At 43.8% G+C, this 25,990-nt stretch overlaps 1 protein-coding gene across 1 annotated transcript in view; it reads left to right on the top strand.

The window, feature by feature from the left end:
* The window catches only part of LOC121006070 (oocyte zinc finger protein XlCOF22-like), a 47,980-nt gene extending 22,748 nt beyond the window's left edge, over positions 1–25,232 (top strand). The window contains exons 7-9 of the mRNA XM_040438962.1: positions 12,395–12,486; positions 19,598–19,709; positions 21,372–25,232. Coding sequence (XP_040294896.1) covers positions 12,395–12,486; positions 19,598–19,709; positions 21,372–22,498 — 1,331 coding nt within the window. The 3' untranslated portion in view covers positions 22,499–25,232. The remainder of the gene's footprint in view (positions 1–12,394; positions 12,487–19,597; positions 19,710–21,371) is intronic.
* Positions 25,233–25,990: the final 758 nt, after the last annotated feature.

Here is a 25,990-nt window from a genome sequence, read left to right as displayed (position 1 = left end):
CGAGTGAAATCCGAAAGGTGCTCTTTGGAATATGGGCCCCTTTGCCCACCTAGGCTGCAAAAAAGTGTCACACATCTGGTATCCCCGTACTCAGGAGAAGTTGAGGAATGTGTTTTGGGGTGTCTTTTTACATATACCCATGCTGGGTGAGATAAATATCTTGGTCAAATGACAACTTTGTATAAAAAAATGGGAAAAGTTGTCTTTTGCCAAGATATTTCTCTCACCCAGCATGGGTATATATAAAATGACACCCCAAAACACATTCCCCACCTTCTCCTGAGTACGGAGATACCAGATGTGTGACACTTTTTTGCAGCCTAGGTGGGCAAAGGGGCCCATATTCCAAAGAGCACCTTTCGGATTTCACTCATCATTTTTTACAGAATTTGATTTCTAACTCCTTACCACACATTTGGGCCCCTAGAATGCCAGGGCAGTATAACTACCCCACAAGTGACCCCATTTTGGAAAGAAGACACCCCAAGCTATTCCGTGAGGGGCATGGCGAGTTCCTAGAATTTTTTATTTTTTGTCACAAGTTAGTGGAAAATTATGATTTTTTTTTTTTTTTTTTTTTTCATACAAAGTCTCATATTCCACTAACTTGTGACAAAAAATAAAAACTTCCATGAACTCACTATGCCCATCAGCGAATACCTTGGGGTCTCTTCTTTCCAAAATGGGGTCACTTGTGGGGTAGTTATACTGCCCTGGCATTCTAGGGGCCCAAATGTGTGGTAAGGAGTTTGAAATCAAATTCTGTAAAAAATGACGAGTGAAATCCGAAAGGTGCTCTTTGGAATATGGGCCCCTTTGCCCACCTAGGCTGCAAAAAAGTGTCACACATCTGGTATCCCCGTACTCAGGAGAAGTTGAGGAATGTGTTTTGGGGTGTCTTTTTACATATACCCATGCTGGGTGAGATAAATATCTTGGTCAAATGACAACTTTGTATAAAAAAATGGGAAAAGTTGTCTTTTGCCAAGATATTTCTCTCACCCAGCATGGGTATATGTAAAATGACACCCCAAAACACATTCCCCACCTTCTCCTGAGTACGGAGATACCAGATGTGTGACACTTTTTTGCAGCCTAGGTGGGCAAAGGGGCCCATATTCCAAAGAGCACCTTTCGGATTTCACTCGTCATTTTTAACAGAATTTGATTTCAAACTCCTTACCACACATTTGGGCCCCTAGAATGCCAGGGCAGTATAACTACCCCACAAGTGACCCCATTTTGGAAAGAAGACACCCCAAGCTATTCCGTGAGGGGCATGGCGAGTTCCTAGAATTTTTTATTTTTTGTCACAAGTTAGTGGAAAATGATGATTTTTTTTTTTTTTTTTTTTCATACAAAGTCTCATATTCCACTAACTTGTGACAAAAAATAAAAACTTCCATGAACTCACTATGCCCATCAGCGAATACCTTGGGGTCTCTTCTTTCCAAAATGGGGTCACTTGTGGGGTAGTTATACTGCCCTGGCATTCTAGGGGCCCAAATGTGTGGTAAGGAGTTTGAAATCAAATTCTGTAAAAAATGACGAGTGAAATCCGAAAGGTGCTCTTTGGAATATGGGCCCCTTTGCCCACCTAGGCTGCAAAAAAGTGTCACACATGTGGTATTGCCGTACTCAGGAGAAGTTGAGGAATGTGTTTTGGGGTGTCTTTTTACATATACCCATGCTGGGTGAGATAAATATCTTGGTCAAATGACAACTTTGTATAAAAAAATGGGAAAAGTTGTCTTTTGCCAAGATATTTCTCTCACCCAGCATGGGTATATATAAAATGACACCCCAAAACACATTCCCCACCTTCTCCTGAGTACGGAGATACCAGATGTGTGACACTTTTTTGCAGCCTAGGTGGGCAAAGGGGCCCATATTCCAAAGAGCACCTTTTGGATTTCACAGGTCATTTTTTACTGAATTTGATTTCAAACTCCTTACCACACATTTGGGCCCCTAGAATGCCAGGGCAGTATAACTACCCCACAAGTGACCCCATTTTGGAAAGAAGAGACCCCAAGGTATTCGCTGATGGGCATAGTGAGTTCATGGAATTTTTTTTTTTTTGTCACAAGTTAGTGGAATAGGAGACTTTGTATGAAAAAAAAAAAAAAAAAAAAAATCATCATTTTCCACTAACTTGAGACAAAAAAAAAAAAATTCTAGGAACTTGCCATGCCCCTCACGGAATACCTTGGGGTGTCTTCTTTCCAAAATGGGGTCACTTGTGGGGCAGTTATACTGCCCTGGCATTTTCCAGGGGCCCTAATGTCTGGTAAGTAGGTAAATGACCTGTGAAATCTGAAAGGTGCTCTTTGGAATGTGGGCCCCTTTGCCCAGCTAGGCTGCAAAAAAGTGTCACACATCTGGTATCTCCGTACTCAGAAGAAGGTAAGGAATGTGTTTTGGGGTGTCATTTTACATATACCCATGCTGGGTGAGAGAAATATCTTGGCAAAAGACAACTTTTCCCATTTTTTTTATACAAAGTTGGCATTTGACCAAGATATTTATCTCACCCAGCATGGGTATATGTAAAATGACACCCCAAAACATATTCCCCAACTTCTGCTGAATACGGAGATACCACATGTGTGACACTTTTTTGCAGCCTAGGTGGGCAAAGGGGCCCAAATTCCTTTTAGGAGGGCATTTTTAGACATTTGGATACCAGACTTCTTCTCACGCTTTGGGGCCCCTAAAATGCCAGGGCAGTATAAATACCCCACATGTGACCCCATTTTGGAAAGAAGACACCCCAAGGTATTCAATGAGGGGCATGGCGAGTTCATTGAAAAAAAAAAATTTTGGCACAAGTTAGCGGAAATTGATTTTTTGGATTTTGTTCTCACAAAGTCTCCCTTTCCGCTAACTTGGGACAAAAATTTCAATCTTTCATGGACTCAATATGCCCCTCAGCAAATACCTTGGGGTGTCTTCTTTCCAAAATGGTGTTATTTGTGGGGTGTTTGTACTGCCCTGGCATTTGAGGGTCTCCGCAATCATTACATGTATGCCCAGCATTAGGAGTTTCTGCTATTCTCCTTATATTGAGCATACGGGTAATGAGATTTTTTTTTTCCGTTCAGCCTCTGGGCTGAAAGAAAAAAATGAACGGCACAGATTTCTTCATTCGCATCGATCAATGTGGATGAAAAAATCTCTGCCAAAAAAAGAAAAAGGAGGGGAAAGGCGTCTGCCAGGACATAGGAGCTCCGCCCAACATCCATACCCACTTCAGCTCGTATGCCCTGGCAAACCAGATTTCTCCATTCACATCAATCGATGTGGATGAATAAATCATTGCCGGGATTTTTTTTTTTATATATACAAAGTGTTTGCCAAAGTATATGAACACCGCCACCTCCTCAGCTCATATGCCTCGGCAAACATATCTTTTACTGCAGAGGAGAAATCTCGTCTTGCAGCGCCGCATACACCGACTTGCGTGTAATCTGACAGCAGCACAATGCTTCTGTCCGAATGCACATCAGTGCTGCAGCTGGTCGATCGGTTGGTCCACCTGGAAGGTAAAAAAAACAAAACAAAAAAGAAAAAACCAGGCCGCAAAGCAATAACTTTATTAACTTTAGAACAGAACATATTAACTTTTTTAAACTTTTTTAACTTTTTTACTTACCGGTAATTTTTTTTTTGTTTAGTTTTTTTTACCTTTATAGAACAAACCTCTCCTTCCCCATGGGACAATGTGCAAAGCGCAAATCGCCCAAAGATGTGGCGAAGTACGTTATGCACTTTATCCCAGGTGAAAGGAGAGGTTTGCAGCAGCTGAGAGTAAAAGGGCCCTAATAGCCCTGTGTGCCTGTCCTGTGAGATGCAATCCCTATGCTAGGTGTACCTGTGTGTGGTACTTCCGGAAACACTCTCCATAGCATAGGGCAGGGTGGTCAGCACAGTCAGGACAGAAATAGCGGGTGTCACGCCTTATTCCACTCCTGCTACAGACACGACATCTTTTTCGGGGTGACGGTTGGGTTGAGGTACCAGGAACGACACTGGGGAAATGTCGCTCGTGTAGACGGCTAACTACACTGGGGGATGGGGCCACGGAACCTCCTGGGTAAAGGAGGTTCTCGATGATCTCTTCCTGGAATTTGAGGAAAGATCGTGTTCTCCCAGCCTTACTGTAGAGAACAAAACTATTGTACAGCGCCAATTGAATTAAATATACAGACACCTTCTTATACCAGCGTCTGGTTCTGCGGGAAACTAAATACGGAGACAACATCTGGTCATTGAAGTCCACCCCTCCCATGAGCGCATTATAGTCGTGGACACAGAGGGGCTTTTCAATGACACGGGTTGCTCGCTCAATTTGGATTGTCGTGTCTGCGTGAATGGAGGAGAGCATGTAAACGTCACGCTTGTCTCTCCATTTCACCGCGAGCAGTTCTTCGTTACACAAGGCAGCCCTCTGCCCCCTTGCAAGACGGGTGGTTACAAGCCGTTGGGGGAAGCCCACGCGACTAGTTCGCGCGGTGCCACAGGCGCAAATCCGTTCTAGAAACAAATGCCTAAAGAGGGCCACACTTGTGTAAAAATTGTCCACATAAAGATGGTACCCCTTGCCGAATAAGGGTGACACCAAGTCCCAGACTGTCTTCCCACTGCTCCCCAGGTAGTCAGGGCAACCGACCGGCTCCAGGGTCTGATCTTTTCCCTCATAGACACGAAATTTGTGGGTATAGCCTGTGGCCCTTTCACAGAGCTTATACAATTTGACCCCATACCGGGCACGCTTGCTTGGGATGTACTGTTTGAAGCCAAGGCGCCCGGTAAAATGTATTAGGGACTCGTCTACGCAGATGTTTTGCTCGGGGGTATACAAATCTGCAAATTTCTGGTTGAAATGGTCTATGAGGGGCCGAATTTTGTGGAGCCGGTCAAAAGCTGGGTGGCCTCTGGGACGGGAGGTGGTGTTGTCGCTAAAATGCAGGAAACGGAGGATGGCCTCAAATCGTGCCCTGGACATAGCAGCAGAGAACATGGGCATGTGATGAATCGGGTGCGTTGACCAATATGACCGCAATTCATGCTTTTTTGTCAGGCCCATGTTGAGGAGAAGGCCCAAAAAAATTTTAATTTCGGAAACTTGGACTGGTTTCCACCGGAAAGGCTGGGCATAAAAGCTTCCCGGGTTGGCGGATATAAATTGTGTGGCATACTGGTTGGTCTCTGCCACGACTAAGTCCAAGAGCTCCGCAGTCAAGAACAGCACAAAAAATCCCAGGGCCGAACCGATTTGAGCCGTCTCAACCCGAACCCCTAGACTGGTAGGTGAAAGGGGGAACTACAGGTGCGGCTGAAGTTGGTGACTGCCAATCAGGGTTTGCCAGCACCTCAGGGATTCTAGGGGCTCTACGGGCCTGTCTTTGCGGTGGCTGCGACGGGGTAACTAGTGCACGTGCCACCGTACCAGCTTCAACTGCCCTTCTGGTGCTCGCCACGTCACCATGTTGTACGGCAGTGCTGGTACTAGGTCCAGGGAGGGCTGCGCTGCTGGTGTATGCCTCACCACGTGATCCGGCAGCGACAGCCCCACTCTGCTGCTCTTGAAGCGGATCCTGCATAACCTGTGGTCTAGCGACATGGGGCCGGGTACGCCTGGTGCTGCCAGGGACCTCCACCTCCTCGTCCGAACTTTGGGTCAGAGAGCCACTGCTTTCCACAGGTTCATATTCTGACCCGCTAGATTCATCAGATGAGGGTTCCCACTCCTCATCCGACTGGGTCAGAATCCTGTAGGCCTCTTCAGAAGAATACCCCCTGTTTGACATTTTGGACTACTAAATTTAGGGGTATTCCCTGAGACTACCCAAGAAAAAAAGCAAACCTGTCTTACAAAGGGGAGGCTAGCGAAGTACCGGAGGCCGCTGCGGTTGATAAAAAATATCAAAACTGATTTTTTTATCGCCGCAGTGCGTGTAAAATGAATGTGCAGTGATCAAAAAATATATATTTTTTGTCACTGCGGTGGGGCGGGCGTGGGTGAACGCACGTGTGGGCGACCGATCAGGCCTGATCGGGCAAACACTGCGTTTTGGGTGGAGGGCGAACTAAAGTGACACTAATACTATTATAGATCTGACCGTGATCAGTTTTGATCACTTACAGATACTATAAAAGTACAAATGCTGATTAGCGATACGCTATTCAGCGAATAAAAGTGACTGCGGTGCGGTGGGGTGGGCGCTAACTGACGCTAACTACCTAACCAAGGGGCCTAAACTATCCCTAAAACCTAACAGCCAATACTAGTGAAAAAAAAAAAGTGACAGTTTACACTGATCACTTTTTTTCCTTTCACTGGTGATTGACAGGGGCGATCAAAGGGGTGATCAAAGGGTTAATTGGGGTGCAGGGGGGTGATCTGGGGCTAAGGTGTAGTGTTGGTGCTACTCACAGTTCAGTCTGCTCCTGTGCTGGATCCAACCGACGAAAAGGACCAGCACAGGAGCAGACAAGCCATATAACAGATCATATTTACTAATATGATCTGTTATATGGCTTGTGATTGGATTTTTTAAAAATCGCCAGCCTGCCAGCCAATGATCGTTGCTGGCAGGCTGGTGACTAACTTGTTCTTTAACTTTTGCCGGCCCGCGATGCGCATGCGCGGGCCGGCTTGGAGCGAAATCTCGCGTCTCGCGAGATGACGCGTATATGCGTGACTGTGCGCAGCGCTGCCACCTCCGGAACGCGAATCTGCGTTAGGCGGTCCGGAGGTGGTTAAAGGCACTTCAACGCTTTTTATGATTCGCCAACTTTTATTGTAAATTCATAAAGAATTCTGTTATCGCTAAGCCCCTTACTGATTTAACTAAGAAAGGGTCTGATCTTGTCAACTGGTCATTGGAGGCCTGTCAGGCCTTTGAGACTTTAAAAAAATTTTTCAAGTGGCCCCAGTCTTGGTTCAGCCTAATCCTGAGGAACCTTTTGTGGTGGAGGTGGATGCCTCAGAGGATGGTGTGGGGGCCATTCTTTCCCAGGGGTCTTCCAACTTCACAAATTTAAGACCATGTGTCTTCTTCTCTCGCAAGTTCTCTCCTTCGGAGAGAAATTACGACATTGGAAACCGCGAGTTACTGGCCATAAAATGGGCATTTGAAGAATGGAGGCATTTTTTAGAAGGGGCTAAACACTGTATTACGGTCCTCACTGATCATAAGAATTTAGTGTTTCTTGAGGCGGCTAAACGCCTTAATCCTAGGCAGGCTAGGTGGGCTCTATTTTTTACTTGTTTTGACTTCTTTGTTACTTTCAGGTCAGGAAGTAAAAATATTAAAGCAGATGCCTTGTCCCGGAGTTTTAATGCCATCCAACCTCCTGACACTCCTCCTGAACCCATCTTACCGGCAAGCATCTTTGTGGCAGCGATATCCTCGGATCTTTCCTCTGAATTTCAACGAGCTCAGCAACTTGCTCCTCCACAAACTCCTTCAGATAAGTTGTTCGTTCTCGAGCATTTTTGTTTTCGTCTTATGGGAGAGTGTCATTACTCTGTTCTGCATGGTCATCCAGGCATCGCTACCACTAAAGAATTGCTGCTGAGGTCCTTCTGGTGGCCTACTTTGTCTAAGGATGTACGATCTTATGTTTTGGCTTGTGAGGTTTGTGCCAGATCTAAGACCCTGAGAAAACATCCCGCTGGTGAACTACAACCACTACCCATTCCCTGCAAACCACGGTCACACATTTCCATGGATTTTATTTCTGACCTGCCCCCCTCCGAGGAGAAGTCAGTGGTTTGGGTAGTGGTTGACCGTTTTAGCAAGATGGTGCATTTTGTTCCTTTAAGTGAGCTCCCTGATGCGAAAACCTTAGCATCCTTGTTTATTGAACATGTGGTACGCCTGCATGGTGTCCCTGAAAATATCATCTCTGATAGGGGCGCTCAGTTTGTTTCCGGATTCTGTAGAGCTTTTTGTCAAAGATGCGACATCTCTTTATCCTTTTCGTCTGCTTTCCATCCAGAGACTAATGGGCAGATGGAACGGTTAAATCAGGCAGTGGAACTTTTCCTGAGGTGTTATGTATCTCACAATCAGCTTTTATGGGTGAGATATCTCCCATTGGCAGAGTTTGCCATCAACAATCGGGTTTATTCGTCCACGGGAGTATCTCCTTTTTTTTGTAATAGTGGTTTTCATCCTCGTTTTAGCTCTGCGTTCTCACTCAACCCACAGGCAGATGATTTCACCTCTAGACTGTGCACAGTCTGGGCGCAGGTTCAAGCGAACCTGAAAAAGGCCCAGGAGTTTCAGCGTAGACATGCCAATAAGAAACGTTCCAAGGGAGTAAATTTCGTACTCGGCAATAAAGTATGATTGTCGACTAAGAATCTTTCTTTGAAACATTGTTCTAGAAAATTCTCTCCGCATTTCATAGGACCATATAATATTATTGAGGTTATTAACCCGGTTTCTTTTAGAGTAAAACTACCCGACTCCCTTCGTATACATGATGTGTTTCATAAGTCTTTACTCAAGAAATATGTGTCGCCAGTGGTTCCTTCTAAAAAACCTCCCCCACCTGTGGAGGTTGAAGGTCAGGAAGAATTCGTCATCTCTAGAATCATGGATATTAGAAAGGTTAGAAACTCCTTTCAATACCTGGTCCACTGGAAAGGTTTTGGACCCGAGGAGAGGTCCTGGGTACCTGTGTCCAGGATGCATGCTTCCAGGTTAATTGCTAAGTTTCACCGGGAACACCCTGAGAAACCTCGTCCACAACGCTTGGGTCCGGTGGCCTCTCGTAAAAGGGGGTTACTGTAACGGGGCGCCGAAGGTGCACTCGGTCTCCCATCAGCCGCAGACCTGCTGCTTAACTTCGGGAGCGAGGATCTGTGTTTGGCCTCATTCCCAGGGCGGCTGGGAGGCTCCCTGCTCCTAGGTCTGCCTTGAGCGCCGAGCTGATCACTCGGTGCTCGATTTGTCTGTCTGTCAGTCATGTGACGCCTGTCTATCCGTTGCCTTAGTCTTGTGTACCGCCTTCTGCCTTGGCTGTCTGTTCCTCTCTTTCTCTGTTCGCTCTGCTCTACACTTAAGTAGGTCAGGGACCGTCGCCCAGTTGCGCCCCGTCACCTAGGGCGGGTGGTGCAAGTAGGCAGGGACAGGGTTGAGGGTGGCAGTTTAGGGGGTGAACTTCCTCTCTACCTTCCTTACCCGTGACAGTAGCTCTTCCCACAAGTCTGTGCTGTAAATCACTTTAAAGCTTGGATCCAAACTCAGCTTCAGTTTCAGTTGGTACCTCGGATCAGACGCAGAGTTCGGATCCAAGTTTTAAAATGGTTTTCCAGTTTACAAATCAAATGCCAGAGTTATTCAACGAGCAAATAACTCGCTTCCCTTCATCGGAGGCTGTACATTTTAATGCTGTACGGAGACAGATCCGTACAGCATTAATTCAAAATTTTAAGCGAAACAAGTTCGGATCTAGCATACGAAGCTCGCTTCGTTCATCACTAGATGACATTTTCAAAATCTCATCTGCATGGTTTGGAAGCTTTCCATGCAGAAATTGGCAGCATGTCAATTGTTTGGGCTGATTTCCAGTGCAGATTTCACCCTTTGCAATGCAAAGGGTGAGATCTGTGACACAATCTGCAAGTAAAATACCGTATTTTTCGCCCTATAAGACGCACCTAGGTTTTTGAGGAGGAAAATAAGAAAAAAAAAACTTTGACCAAAAGGTGTGCTTTTGGTGGGCTTTGAACTAATGGTAGCCTGTGAATGACACTATTATGGGGGATCTGTGGATAACGCACTATTATGGGGGATCTGTGGATAACGCACTGTTATGGAGTATCTGTGGCTGACACTGTTATGCGCGTCTGTGGATGGCACTGTTATGGGGGGTCTGTGGATGGCACTGTTATGGGGGTCTGTGGATGGCACTGTTATGGGGGCGTCTGTGGATGGCACTGTTATGGGGGCGTCTGTGGATGGCATGACACTGCTTTGGGGGGATCTGCGGATGACAGATAAATAGCATCTTATTTTATGTGTCATCCACAGATTCCCCCATAACAGTGTCCCTGTGAATGACCCCCAATACAGGGGGTGGGGGCTGGCATCTACAGTAGTTTTGTAATGGCAGTGGGGCCCAGTGCAGTCATTGTATTCTATTGCACCGGGCCCCGCTCACTGTACTAATCATATCTAACTGCAGGCAATTAACATGCAGGCTTAACTATAGAAAATCTTCAATCCAGCAGCACCATAGCAAGCAGGAGGCTGGGCGGGCGGGCACTGGCAGCGTAACTTACTACGTCACGTGCCCGCGTCGCCTGCTTCATTCATAAAGTGGGCGGAGCAGGCACGTGACGTAGTGAGTTACGCTGCCAATGCCCGCCCGCCCAGCCTCCTGCCTGCTACGGACGTAAGTACAGTTTAACTTTCAAAGGTCAGTCGCTAAAACTTAACTTTTAATCAATCATTAAAACGTGGGTGAATGATCCTAACATTTATTAACACAAAACCCAGGTCATATTATGGTCCAGTGTGGACCCTTTCCCTATGGGTTGAATACTCTGGATTGGGGGTGTCGGACCGGACTTGTAACTTCTGTGGGACCCTCACTTAATACTGTCCCTGGCTGTTTGCCCGCATCTAACTCCTATAATCCAACATAAATACCACCTCCTCCAGAATTGGCTACTAAATGATTGTTTCTTGCTTCCAAAACCTATTCTTTATGACAGCAGAACCTCATAATAGCTCTTTGCTGTATATAGTTGCTGCTCAACGCGTTTCTCAAGTTGCTATTCACTTAGTCATCAGGAGCAATGGAAGCGAAAGACAAACAAACAAACAAACAAACAAACATGCAGCTTCTGTATTAGCATGCAGCCACGTAGCCAGCGGCACTAGAATGGCCGTAGCGCGGCCGCCCCATGCTCATCCTAAAGAAGAATTCGCCACACTTCCTAGGCGGAGACCGGTACCGCAGGAACCAATCAACTGGGGACCGCGCCAGTGCCCTGGCACGCCCCCGTCCCGCCTACTCATTTGCTCCGCATCATAGGTAAAACATTGTATCGGAGTGACTATTAGCGGTTTCTAATATCAAACGCTAGAGACTGACATAGCAAATCATGATGTGGCCATTACGGGAATATTTAGAACGACGGATATTTAGATTACAACTTTACTGGGAAACTGATATAACTGCTACACTGCTTGGGGAAACTGCAGCATAGCGCAGCATAGCGATGTAGCTCAAAGGAATGAAGGAAGCGCGGTGTGTCCATGAATACAATATCCGACATTCACCCATCAATGTCTTAATGCAAGCCGTAAGTACTGGCTGCTGGATTGAAGATTTTCTATAGTTAAACACGCCTAGTACAATCAGCGGGGCCCGATGCAATAGAATACAGTGACTGCACCGAGCCGCGCTGCCATTACAAAACAAGATGCCGGCCCCCAGCCCCTCCTCCCTCCTAGCTGATACAACTCCGACCGCGCTGTGCAGCATGCGGTCGGCGGTGTATCAGTGTAAACGGCAGCATTCGCCCCATAAGACGCACTGCCATTTCCCGTCTTATAGGGCAAAAAATACGGTACGTGAAATTTGGTGCAGGAACAGCAAAAACTGCATGGATAATCCACTTGAACTACACGACTACAAGCATGTACCCAGGCTTATTTCTGGCTACCATGGTACTAAACTGCTAGAACTGTGCTGATCAATCTTTTAGCCAGATTGAGCGGGAATGGATCTACTACTTGTATTGGTTTACAAACAATTGCACAGTGTGAACGTGGCCGAACACATGTTTATGAACAGCATGAGGTTAATAAAGGTTTGGCAGGTTTCACTTGTGCTGTTCCTACCTTAGAAGGCTCAACAGCCACTTCTAGAAGGTGGCACTAGTGAAATGGTTCATTTTTTTGGGGAGCAAACTTTATGCATATTTTTCCCATGGACGATTGCCAGTAAGTCTCCATACTATGGAGCAGTGCTAAAAAGTACACAGCTGGTCTCTTTAAGGAGAGCCAGCACCCTGCCTAAGCTGCATTCAGGGCATCGCACTCAGCCAGACAGAATCCTACTCTGTACTGATGAGGGGTAAGCACCCAGAATCAGCTGTCTGCAGATGGATATTTGGATGGCTATTTTCCCTTGTCATGTTCCAAGGTTTGTTAAAAAGTCAGACTTTGACTCATAGAGAGTCCCTTCCAAAAGGTGGCACTAGCTCTTTCCCTGGGAGATATCTCTTTGTATATATTTTTCCCATGGAGCACTGCTAGATAATCTTGAACTTGCATGTTCCTTTGGTTGTCAGATTGTAGCAGTATACTTCATCATTTTTGCTATTTATATTTGCTTACAATGTAACGTGTGTCTTCTACAGAAGCATACAGTGTAACACCAGAAAGATGCACCAGTCCTCCTCATCCAGCACCTTATGCATTAAATGAGAAAGCCTTCAAAAAACAGAATGAGGTATTGTATTCCTGGTCACGTTAATGTACATCTTTTAGATAACTTACCCTGCACGCATATACCTCACTCCAGAATAAGCTTTGAGGCCCCCATACACATTAATGTAGTGTCGGTGGACATTCCAGTGTGTGTGGGGTGCTCTCAACTGTCCCCTGACAGATGATGTTGGGGTAGAGAAGAATCGGGCAAAATGATTGCTTTCCCTCCTCTGCCCACTGAATATACATACACGTTTGGCCAAGCCGAACATGTATGACTATGGGGGAGCTAAAAGGGATTAGGCAGAGATAGCTAATGAAAGTACAGTGAGGAGAAGAAGTATTTGAACACCCTGCAAGTTCTCCCACTTAGAAATCATGGAGGGGTCTGAAATTCACATTGTAGGTGCATTCCCACTCTGAGAGACAGAATGTAAAAAAAAATATCAGGAAATCACATTGTATGATTTTTAAAGAATGTATTTGACTTGCACTGCTAAACATAAGTATTTGAACACCTGAGAAAATCTGTGTTAATATTTGGTGCAGAAGCCTTTGTTAGCAATTACAGAGGTCAAACGTTTCCTGTAGTTCTTGACCAGGTTTGCACACACTGCAACAAGGATTTTGGCCCACTCCTCCACACAGATCTCCTCTAGATCTGTCAGGTTTCGGGGCTGTCGCTGAGCAACACAGAGTTTCAGCTCCCTCCAAAGAAGTTCTATTGGATTTAGGTCTGGAGACTGGTTAGGCCACTCCAGAACCTTGATATGCTTCTTACGGAGCCACTCCTTGGTTATCTGGCTGTGTGCTTCGGCTCGTTGTCATGTTGGAAGACCCAGCCACGACCCATCTTCAATGATCTGACTGAGGGAAAGAGGTTGTTGCTCAAAATCTCACAATAAATCGCCCCATTCATCCTCTCCTTAATACAGTGCAGTCGTCCTGTCCACTTCGCAGAAAAGCACCCCAAAAGCATGATGTTACCACCCCCATGCTTCACAGTAGGGATGGTGTTCTTGGGATGCAACTCATCCTTCTTTTTCCTCCAAACACGACGAGTGAAGTTTAGACCAAAAAGTTCTACTTTGGTCTCATCTGACCACATGACTTTCTCCCATGCCTCCTCTGGATCATCCAGATGGTCATTGGCAAACTTCAGACGAGCCTAGACATGTGATGACTTGAGCAGGGGAACCTTCCGTGCAATGCATGATTTGAAACCATGACGGCATAGTCTTCTACCGACAGTGACCTTTGAAACTGTGGTCCTAGCTCTCTTTATGTCATTGACCAGCTCCTCCCTTGTAGTTCTGGGCTGATTCCTCACCTTCCTTATCATCAGTGATACCCCACGAGGTGAGATCTTGCATGGAGCCCCAGTCCGAGGGAGACTGACAGTCGTCTTTAGCCTCTTCCATTTTCTAACAATTGCTCCAACAGTGATCTATTTTCAACAAGCTGCTTGGCAATTAGCCCCATAGCCCTTTCCAGCCTTGTAGAGGTCCACAATTTTGTCTCTGGTGTCTTTTAACAGATCTTTGGTCTTGCCCTTGGTAGTATCGTTGGCGTCTGACTGACTGTGGGGTGGACAGGTGTCTTTAAAGAGCTCAGACAGGTGCTACTAAGTTAGATGTTAGATTAATGAGTGGAGTAGAGGTGGACTTTTTAAAGGCACAGTAACAGGTCTTTGAGAGCCAAATTTCTTGCTGTTTCTCAGGTGTTCAAATACTTATGTTCAGCAGTACGGCATGATGTCCCGGTACTTAAGGACACATGACATACCGGTACGTCATGTGTAGTTCCGATCACCGCCGCGCGGCGGGCGGTGATCGTAACTGGGTGCCTGCTCAAATAATTGAGCAAGCACCCTGGGACAATACGCGGGGGGGATTTCCCTCCCCGCCCCGTGTTGGCGATCGCATCATACCGCAGGTCAATTCAATTCGTTTCCGGGTTATTCGGGTCTCTGGGGACCCGATAACCCGGAACAGGTTGGAGATCGGTGGTGTGATAATACCTCTCAGGGTCGGCTCTCATTGGCTGCAGGGGCGGGCAGGCCATTCAAATTATTGCAGCGCTCCTCTCCTCCTCCTCTTGTGTCCGGGAGCCGAGGATCTCCAGAGCCAGCACCCCCATCTGTGCCCAGCACCCCCTTCCCCTTCACCAAGGTATTTAGGGAAAGGTTAGGGACAGGTTAGGATAGGCAGGGATATTCAGGGAAAGTTTAGTTAAAAAAAAAAAAAAAAGTTTTTGGTTGCATCACCCTAAATCGGGTGTCTGTGGTCCACAGCACAGCTGTGTGACCCTAGACCCCCCCCCCAGGGGTGCTGCAGCTTGCCCCCCCCCCCCATAACTTTTTTTGGGGCACAAGCATTTTTTTATTTTTATTTTTCTGCGTACGCTGACTGTGGCCGGCACTCCTAGCGTCTGGCCACTGTTAGCGCATCACACACCCCACCGCTGATCAACTTCAGACGGTTGATCAGCGAGTTTGAATTCAATTTTATTAATTTTTTCACATTTTTGTGCCTTTTTAAAAAAAAAATTGTCTGTTAGGTTTAGGGTAAGTCCGCGAACACCCGTGCCCCCACACACACGTACACCAAATAAAGATTTCCACGCACGCACACACACACTCCCCTATGGCCCGCCGGATGTTTTCGGCCGCGGATGCATACGCCCAGCTTGCCTCCGAGTCCGAGAGCCCCAGTGAGGACGAGGCTGACCACACTTTCCTTTTGTCATCCACGTACTCTTCATCATCTACCGGTGAACTTGCATGGTGTACCCCAGAGCATTTTGAGCCCGCGATTCCTGATTTTGTAGGCCAACCAGGAATCCAGATTTCCACAGTGGGCTTCACTGAATACGACTACTTTAGTCTTTTTTTCAGTGACCACTTTGTAAATCTGATGGTGGAGCAAGCAAACCTGTACGCCCAACAGTTCGTTGCTCAACACCCGGGCTCCTTTTTGGCTAGGGCCGGTGGCTGGACTCCGATCAGTGCAGCCGAGATGAGGACGTTGTGGGGCCTCGTGCTGCACATGGGCCTAGTCAAAAAACCTAGTGTCAGGCATTTCTGGAGTGGGGACGTCCTCTACCAGACCCGTGCCCTTACCAGTGGAAACCTGTTGCTGGTCAGATATAAGGACAAGAGGGATGTCCTTGTACTGTCCACAATTCACGGTAATGGCATTACCCCTGTCCCTGTGTGAGGTACCGCGGCAAAGGTCCTCAAGCCCGATTGTATCGTCGACTACAATCGGTATATGGGAGGAATTGATCTCTCTGATCAAGTCCTCAAGCCATATAATGCCATGCGCAAAACCCGGGCATGGTACAAAAAAGTTGCAGTCTACTTGGTACAGGTTGTCTTGTACAACTCTTTTGTGCTGTCCCGGAGCGCTGGCAACACAGGGAAATTCCTTCAGTTCTATGAGGCAGTCCTCAAGGACCTGATCTTTTCTGACCGGGAAAGAGCAGGCCGGAGTACCTCGGGAACTGGAGGCGCCCGGATCGTCCCTGGCCAACACTTTCCTGGTGTGGTCCCCCATACTGGAAAGAAGGGACAGACCCAAAAAAGGTGCAGAGTGTGTCACAGAAGTGGAATACGGAAGGACACCACCACTCAGTGTGACACGTGCCCTGATCATCCGGGCCTCTGTATTATTGGTTGCTTCAGGGAGTACCATACTTCCATGGAGTACTAAATTTATATTACTCTTCCCCAATTTAGCCACTGACAATCGGAAAAAAAAAACTATAGTTCTTAGACTTGAGACACTAAAACAAAAACATTTTTTTAGGTATCACCGCGTCTGTAAGAATCTGCTCTATAAAAATACCCCATGACCTAACCCCTCAGGTGAACATGGTAAAAAAAAAAAAAAGGTATTTTTTTGTCACCTTACATCACAAATAGTGTAATAGCAAGCAATCAAAAAGTCATATGCCCCCCAAAATAGTGCCAATAAAACCGTCCTCTCATCCCGCAAAAAATGAGCCCCTACCTAAGATAATCGGCTAAAAACAAAAAAAATACTGACTCTTAGACTATGGAGATACTAAAATGTTTTTTTTTGTTTATAAAAGGATAATATAGTGTAATATATTAGGTATCCCCGCGTCCGTAAGAATCTTCTCTATAAAAATACCCCATGACCTAACCCCTCAGATGAACACGGTCAAACAAATAAAATAAAAACTGTTCCAAAACAGCTATTTTTTGGCATATTTTCCATTTTAAACCGTTTTTTTCCAGTAACAAAGCAAGGGTTAACAGCCAAACAAAACTTAATATTTATTACCCTGATTCTGCAGTTTACAGAAACACCTCATATGTGGTCGTAAACTGCTGTATGACCAAACGGCAGGGCGCAGAAGGAAAAGAGGCACACGGTAGGGCGTAGAGGAAAAGGTGCGCTGTGTGGTTTTTGGAAGGCAGATTTTGCTGGACTGGTTTATTTACACCATGTCTCATTTGAAGAACCCCTGATGCACCCCTAGAGTAGAACCTCCATAATAGTGACCCTATCTAAGAAACTACTCCCCTCAAGGTATTCAAAACTGATTTTACAAACTTTATTAACCCTTTAGGTGTTCCTCAACAGTTTATGGCAAATGGAGATGAAATTTCAGAATTTCCATTTTCGGTAACCTTGCCTCAAAAAAATGTAATATAGAGCAACCAAAAATCATATGTACCCAAAAATAGTCCCAACAAAACTGCCACCTTATCCCGTAGTTTCCAAAATGGGGTCACTTTTATGGAGTTTCTACTCTTGGGGTGCATCAGAGCTTCAAATGGGACATGGTGTAAATAAACCAGTCCAGCAAAATCTGCCTTCCAAAAACTACATGGCGCACCTTTCCCTCTACGCCCTACCGTGTGCCCGTATAGTAGTTTACTGCCACATATAGGGTGTTTCTGCAAACTACAGAATCGGGGCAATAAATTTTGGGCCAGATTTATCATTACTCTGACAGCTCACTCCACTTTCACATATAGCTAAAGTCAGTTTTAGCCAAGTCAGATTTATGATCGGCCCTTTAAGACTGTAATAAATGTGGTTTGACGGTAGCAGTTTATCCGTCAGTAAGCAGCTTTACAAAAGTCGCACTTCCTTACGAAAAAGTCGCATGTTCTATTAAAAAGTCTCATAAGATAAGCATGGTCCTCACTGGAGTGAAATTGCAAATTTTTTTGCAACTTTTTAAATAGTCCCAATAGTAAATCTGTCTAGAGATTCATTTAGATAAGAAAACACGCCCACTTTCAGAAAACTGGCGAGCATAGTGCAGAGCAGAAAAAAGTCGCAAATTTGTGCGCAGTTTTAGCGTTTGCGCATTTTTGGGCGACTTTTTCACTCCATTATTCTGACTTGAGCTAATGATAAATCTTGCCCATTGAGTTTTGTTTGGCTGTTAACCCTTGCTTTGTTACTGGAAAAAATGGATTAAAATGGAAAATTAGCCAAAAAATTTAAATTCTTAAATTTCATCTTCACTGCCAATAACTATTGTGGAACACCTAAAGGGTTAACGACGTTTGTAAAATCAGTTTTGAATACCTTGAGGGGTGTAGTCTCTTAGATGGGATCACTTTTATGGAGTTTCTACTCTAGGGTTGCATCAGGGGGACTTCAAATGGGACATGGTGTAAATAAACCAGTCCAGCAAAATCTGCCTTCCAAAAACCACACGGCGCACCTATCCCTCTACGCCCTACCGTGTGCCCGTATAGTAGTTTACAGACACATATGGGGTGTTTCTGCAAACTACAGAATCGGGGCAATAAATATTGAGTTTTGTTTGGCTGTTCACCCTTGCTTTGTTACTGGAAAAAATTGATTAAAATGGAAAATTAGCCCAAAAATTTAAATTCTTAAATTTCATCTCCATTTGCCAATAACTCTTGTGGAACACCTAAAGGGTTAACGACGTTTGTAAAATCAGCTTTGAATACCTTGAGGGGTGTAGTTTCTATAATGGGGTCATTTTTGGGTGGTTTCTATTATGTAAGCCTCACAAAGTGACTTCAGACCTGAACTGGTTCTTAAAAAGTGGATTTTTTAAAATTTCTGAAATATTTCAAGATTTGCTTCTAAACCTCTAAGCCTTGTAACGTCCCCAAAAAAATAAAATGTCATTCCCAAAATGATCCAAACGTGAAGTAGACATATGGGGAATGTAAAATAATAACTATTTTTGGAGGTATTACTATCTATTATAAAAGTAGAGAAATTGAAATTTGGAAATTGCTAATTCTTCCACATTTTTGGTAAATTTGGTATTTTTTTTATAAATAAAAAAGATTTTTTTTTACTCCATTTTACCAGTGTTATGAAGTACAATATGTGACAAAAAACAATCTCAGAATGGCCTGGATAAGTCAAAGCGTTTTAAAGTTATCACCACTTAAAGTGACACTGGTCAGATTTTCAAAAAATGACCTGGTCCTTAAGGTGAAAATGAGACCGATCCCTAAGGGGTTAAAAATCATACAATGTGATTTCCTGGATTTTTTTTTTACTTTGTCTCTCAGAGTGGGAATGCACATACAATGTGAATTTCAGACCCCTTTATGATTTCTAAGTGGGAGAACTTGCAAAATCGCAGGGTGTTCAAATACTTCTGTTCCTCACTGTATATGGTAGCTCTTACTTAGAATATGACTCAAGTGTAAGATAACAAGAAACAACAAGCTCTGAACAGATCTGTCCTGGTCTGTGCACCTGCTCTGTGATATGGATACTGGGTACATCTGTGGAAGGACAGGGTAAATAAACGAAGCAAGTAATTATGGATATTTAAGGGAGCCTGTTGTACACAACGAGGTAACAAGGCGATAGTGTATGATGCAGCTGAGAACTGTGCATCGAAACCGCACACAATTTTCAGTGAAATGCCACATTTTTGTGATGCGGTTTTCACCTGTACATGAAAGCATATGGTTCTTAAGTGCCATCACTTGCACTTGCTGCCTTGGCAAGAGCCACAGTAAGTCAAGTTGGGTTTTGCTGCATGGTTTTTGGCCGTGTAGCAGTCTACCAACTGTCGATCGCATGGTTTATGGGCACTCAAAAGGTTTGCAGATCATTAACATTTTTCTCCCACATTTTTCTGTTTAGGATGAAAATCTGAATATTGTCATAATTGACATTGAAGAAGAAGATGAGGAATATATAGGGGATGACCAGCAGTGTAAAATGGAGGTACAGGTTCCTAGAGGTGTTAGTACAGGTGAGTGAGGTGAGGACTGTCATGCTGGTAGCTTTTCGGCGTTAGATTGTAATGTGCATCTTCATTGTGATATTTTTCTCAGCCATATCCAATTATTTATTTTTTTAAACAAAAGACAGCAGTACAGGTAAAGTCTGTTTAAGGGTGCAGTTTGCATTGATTGCATTTTTATAATTTTGGGCTGAAATTATTATTATTTTTTAATTCAAAAATGTTATCCATTTTTGCGCTATAGGGTTAAATTTCTGCCTATTTGCAGACTGTCACTGCACAGAGACCTGTCAGATGACGGCTATGTGTAGCCCTTATATCTGAATTCCTGACAGACTATAAACACTCATCTAAGCCATATTCTTAATAATTTGATTAAATTAGAGCATCTTACGTTACGCTAATCAATGCAATACTCTTCTTTACGCAGCTTTTATCTAGAGCTAGCAAAACAACAATAGAACTGTCATACTTTTATCCCAATTCTCCACCTACCGCTATCATAAGGATTACCTTTCAGATCTTCCTCTCATAGCAGCAGTAAACTGACTGTAATCAGTAAATTGATTACATATCTGTATAGGAGGTTTTAGCACTCTGTGATGACTGTTACAGAAGAACAATATTTTGCATTGTACTGCCAAAATTAAAAAAGAAAAGCAACTAAAAATTCTTTAAAAAAAGTTTTTTTATTTAAAGAATATTGAGTTAAAAAATACCTTTTTCTGATGGAAGTGCCACTTTAAATTGCTCCAGCTGCTTCTTTTACTAAGACTGACCTAAAAAAAATGTTCACAGTAAAGCTAGTTTCACACTAGTGCTAAACTGTCCTTCCAGGCTGTCCCAGTAGGAAAACAGCCTGGTGGAGCTCATCGCATTCATCATAGCTGGAAACTGCCAGAGCACCGACAGGACTCTACCGGAACAGCCTGCCAGAACAGTTTAACGCTAGTGTGAAAATAACCTAAATGTGGGGCTATCATGAAAATAAAGATGAAAAAATCACTTTCTGATCATGAAAAAATTATAGCCATTTACAAATAGCTAAAATAGTCTGACCATTAAAGGGAACCTGTCACCTTTTGGGTATAGAGCTGAGGACATGGGTTGCTAGATGGCCGCTAGCACATCTGCAATACCCAGTCCCCATAGCTCTGTGTGCTTTTATTGTGTAAAAAAAACGATTTGATACATATGCAAATTACCCTGATTCATATCAGGGACAGGACTCATCTCAGGTTAATTTGCATATGTACCAAATAGTTTTTTTTACACAATAAAAGCACACAGAGCTATGGGGACTGGGTATTGCGGATGTGCTAGTGGCCATCTAGCAACCCATGTTCTCAGCTCTATACACAAAACTCGGTGACAAGTTCCCTTTAAGTTCCCAAATATGCCTGGTAATTAGGGGGTTGCATGGCCAGGTCAAGATTATAAGTGCATACGGACGTCAGAAAAAGGCAGTCCCCTTTGCACAAACCCTCCATTCTGGGAAACTTGATGGCCCTGTATTACAAGGACACGGAATTCGTTTGAATGATCCCCATGTAATACTGCATTTATGCTGGCCCACCATGACAAAATCAACTGCTTGTTGGGGCTCCTGCCTCTGGGCCAACATTCAGAAACTGGTATCATCCTTTAACATTTTTTATTTTCTTCCCACAGCCCTTGAAGACAGCGGACAGTCTTCGGGAATCAGTCCCCCTTCTATCCCAAAAAACTATGATTTTTACCAGAATTTTCTCCCAGGTGCTAACTATAACTCTGAAATGCAATTTGCTCAAAATCCAGATTTACATTCTTTTCACTACAGACATGAACTGTATTTCCAAGATCCTGGAGTTAAACCCCAGTCAAAAGTGGGAAATAAACAGTACATTTGTACTGAATGTGGGAAGTGTTTTCCTCGAAATAACGATTTGGCTATGCATAAGAGATTGCATCGAGGGAAGGTTCCTCTTGTCTGTTCTGTGTGCGGCAAATGTTTTCCCAGTAATTCCCATCTCTTAATACATTTGAGGATTCATGCAGAAGAGAAGCCCTTTAGTTGTTCAGAATGTGGTAAGAGTTTTAAGAGCAATTCTCATCTAGTGACTCACCTAAGGATCCACAGGGGAGAAAAGCCTTTCATCTGTCCGGACTGTGGAAAAAGCTTTAACGACAAATCCAACTTCGGAAGGCACAAGCGAATCCACACGGGCGAAAAACCGTTTACATGTAGCGAATGTGGAAAAGGCTTTAATCGCAAAGCCAATCTTCTAATTCATCAGAGAACCCACACTGGGGAAAAGCCTTTTGCCTGCTGTGATTGTGGGAAGCGGTACACCAGCAAAGCTGAACTGGTCCGACATAAAATTTTCCACATGGAAGGGAAACAGTTTTCATGTTTGGAGTGTGATGAAAAATTTAATGAGAAATCCAGTCTCCTCCTCCACCAGATGATTCACAAAGGAGAGAAACCGTTTTCCTGTGCAGACTGTGGGAAATGTTTTGCCAACAACTCCCAGCTGGTAACACACGAGCGCATTCACAAAGGAGAGAAGCCATTTGTGTGTCAAGAATGTGGGAAAAGCTTTAATGACAAGTCAAATTTCATCAGACATAAGAAGATTCACACCGGGGAGAAGCCCTTTGCTTGTTTCGAGTGCGGCAAGGTCTTTAACCGGAGAGCAAATCTCTTGTTACATCAAAGAACTCACACAGGAGAGAAGCCATTTGCCTGCTCTCATTGCGGGAAGTGTTTCACAAGCAATTCAGGTCTCGTTGTACATCAAAGGCTTCACTATGTCTAACTGTTTTTATGAAAGATTTCGTAAAATAAAAAATCTCTTTGTACAATCTCAGGAGATTTGCCGGTTCTGGGAGGGAAGGGGGGCAACTTGGCAAAAATCATATGGGAGCAGAGTTTCACATAAGACATTTCTTACCACTATCATCCATGAAGGAACTTTTCAGTTGGGCCTTAAAGTGTTAATTTTTTCACAATGCCTCTTGACAGTTTCTTGGCTTTAGGGATTAATACTTGCACTCAACCAGTATTAAAACTGATTATACAAATCTATGATCGGTAGATGACTTCTATAACGTGATTAGAAAGAATATGCTTGCCATGGATACAGCATATTTCTTTTCCTTACAAATGTTTTAAAGGGTATAATTTATTTTTTATTGTTCATATTACAAATATGTCTCATTTTCACAATTTCAGTTATCCAAAGCCATTCGTGTGAGAGAAAGTTTGTTTACACAGTTATGGTGGTCTCTTCCTGCTGTCTTCTCCATTCTATCCAGCTACAAATGTCGAAAAAGAAATTAAATGGGATGGCCCATGAACGACATTTATCACCTCTCCACGGGATAAGTAATAAATATATGATTGTTGGAATTTTGACCCCTTTAGCCCCTGTGATCACAAGAACGAGGTCCTCAAGTCCCCTGCGTCAATGGAGCGGCAGTGCACGTGCGGTCTGTGGGACTGAGTTCAGCGCTTGGCTATTACTTCTAGTCCTATAGATGTTAATGGAGTCGTGGTCACACATGCGCTATGGCTGTATTCAGACAGGGAACTTGAGGAACCCTGTTCTTGTGATTGGTAGGAATCCTGTGGATAGGCAATAAATGTTTGTGGGCTAACACCTTTAAAAGGGTTGTCTCGACCAAGAAAATACACTTCACTTTGCAATTCCACAGTGATCTTTCCTGCTACAAGCACCTCCAGCAAACAGCTCATTTTGCCAGGAAAGCCCGGCCAGACACACAATTGGATGAATGGTCGTCCATGTCACAGTATATTCATACATAGCACGTTTGTTGCAAAAATGTCTGCAAAAAAAAACAAAAAACTGTTCCCTACATCTGAAAGGAGTTGTTTCTGCAGTATGATGTGGATTTCTACAAGCCCCATTCAGATGAATAGGACAGTCAGCAAATTTTCTACAAATCCGCTGTGTGTGAATATACCCTAATACAGAGTTGCTCATAGAGGTGGGTACAATGGGTGATCCCCCACTGACGTCCGTATGCTCTGTCTCATGAAGATGACCCCTTAAAGCATCCCTGTCTGCACTCAAAAATCAATTGATCTGTGATATACAACAGGAAATATGGTATATACAACAGCCCTAAAAAATTACTGCAGTGCGAGTTAACTGAAGGTCCGGTACATGGTTTGACCCCTAACTGTTTTGCTGTCTTGTGTAAAGTTTTCAGGTTCTCCCATGTTTTTTTAGGTTTCACACTCCAAAAATATTGTGGTTATACTATTGGTTAAGTAACGTCCTATGAAACTGATCCTGTTTTTGACGGAGATTGGGAAATTTGATGACAAGGTACACTGGCGACAGAGATTACAAGGTACACTGGGGACAGCGAGACCAAAATAACACTACAGTTATGGCCCAGTGACAAAAAAAGCATATGAAAAATAACAACTACACTATCATTCAGTGTACTCTATCTAATATTCATAAAATGGTTTGTTCAGGGTGAATAGTCATTAAAAAGGGGTCAACGAGGGATAAAAAACGCTCACTGATCCCTTGCAGCTCCTGTGCCAGTCCCTACAGGGCTTTGTGATGACCTGACTGAGCCACTGATTTGCATTTCCTGTGTGTCTGGAGCAGACCAGACATCAGAATGGTAGTGGCAGGGCCCGGGATCGGTAAGGGTAAGTAATGCCTCTTTTATTTATTTTAATCCCTCTTTTAACCCTTTCTAAAGAACCACCTTCCCCTTCCCCCACTGGTCATCCCTTTTAAAAACCACAGCACCAAAAATACAATATACACATAGCTATTATCTTCTAAAAGGCCTCCAAAAAAGCACCTTCACATCAACAGGTGGAGGTCCTCAATCCTCAGTATAAACCTCCAACAAACTGACCAGTCTGGAATATCATTTTGTATTAAGATTACTCTGGAGATTATGTTCCCCCTTGTCTATCTAAATAATAATTTTGAAGAAGTAGATGGCATTGCTGCATTATTTAGGATGGGTTTTGAATGAAATATATATTTTTTAATTAAATGTGTGGTCCAATTTTTTTTATTTTAAATGTATGTTTTGCGTTGTTCTGTTGAATGATGGCAGAATAAAATGACTTCCTTATGGACAGATTGGTTGGCTTTCATTAGACATTCCTCAAAAACGACAGATGTAACAAAAAATTGTGTGAGTGTTGCTCTAACGTGGGCATGCTAAGATAATGAAGCTTCAGGAAATGTGGGTGTTGTTGTGAGAAATGTCTTCACATAATTTGGGTATGGTATGAGAGTGTAAACTGCACAAACTCCCAGTGGGTATGTCCCCTTGTTTCCTATGCTGTTGGTGAAGAATACAGGTCATTTTAGATATCACCATGTTAGCTAATGTTTAAAATGTTCTTTGTCTACCTGTTTTGGTATGATGTTATTAAAGCGAATCGTTCACTATTTTTATGGTGTCCTGACCAAGAGCAACATAAACTAGTGACAGATCCCATTAGCAAAATGTTGGGTCATTTATTTTAACTGACTAAAGTCTTGCTAAAGTCTTGAACATCTCCAACGCACTCTGATGAGTTCTGAATATTCATAAACTGACGATTTTCTCTGTCCCCTGCTGCTAACACATATGGTGTGCTGCTGTATTCAATAAAATTGCGTAACAAATTGTAGGGTCCTTTTTCTCCTGTTACCCCTTTTGAAAAACCTGGGGCTAAAGCAACATTTTACTGGAAAAATGAAATTTTTCATTTTGACAGCCAAGTGTTTATAAATTTAAAGTGGCCAGTATACCCCTCAATAACTTCCTTGAGGTTTGTAGTTTGAAAAATGGGTTAACTTTTTTGGGGTTTCCACTCTGTGGGTAACTCAGGGTCTCTTCGAATGTGACATGACGCCTGAAATCCATTCCAGCAAAATCTTCCCTCCAAAAACCGTATGGTGATCCTTCCCGTCTGATCCTTGCCATGTGCGCAAACAGCAGGTTGTGACCACATATATGTTATTGCCGTGTTCAGGAGAAAATGCTGAAAGTCTAAATTCCATTTTAATTTATTTTTTATTTTTTGCATTGACAGGGAACATTTTTTAATATACTTTATTGAGGGAAAACGTTTATATATGGTAGAAAACTTGGGCTGAAATGTCCCTTAGCAGCGCTCTCTCAAATGAGCGTTGCTAAGGGACAATAGTCTTCCATCTGCATAGTACTGTGCTGACTAGAGAGACGGGCTGTGTTGGGAGCTGTGGGCATCTGCCCTGCTCCCTCACAGCCTGGTGCGGACAGGAGCCTAATATTTTTTC

The sequence above is a fragment of the Bufo bufo genome, chromosome 6 (assembly GCF_905171765.1).
Source record: "Bufo bufo chromosome 6, aBufBuf1.1, whole genome shotgun sequence".
In the NCBI taxonomy this organism is placed as follows: domain Eukaryota; kingdom Metazoa; phylum Chordata; class Amphibia; order Anura; family Bufonidae; genus Bufo; species Bufo bufo.
Note: the sequence above shows the minus strand (reverse complement) of the source record. Positions and strands in the feature narration are given on the sequence as shown.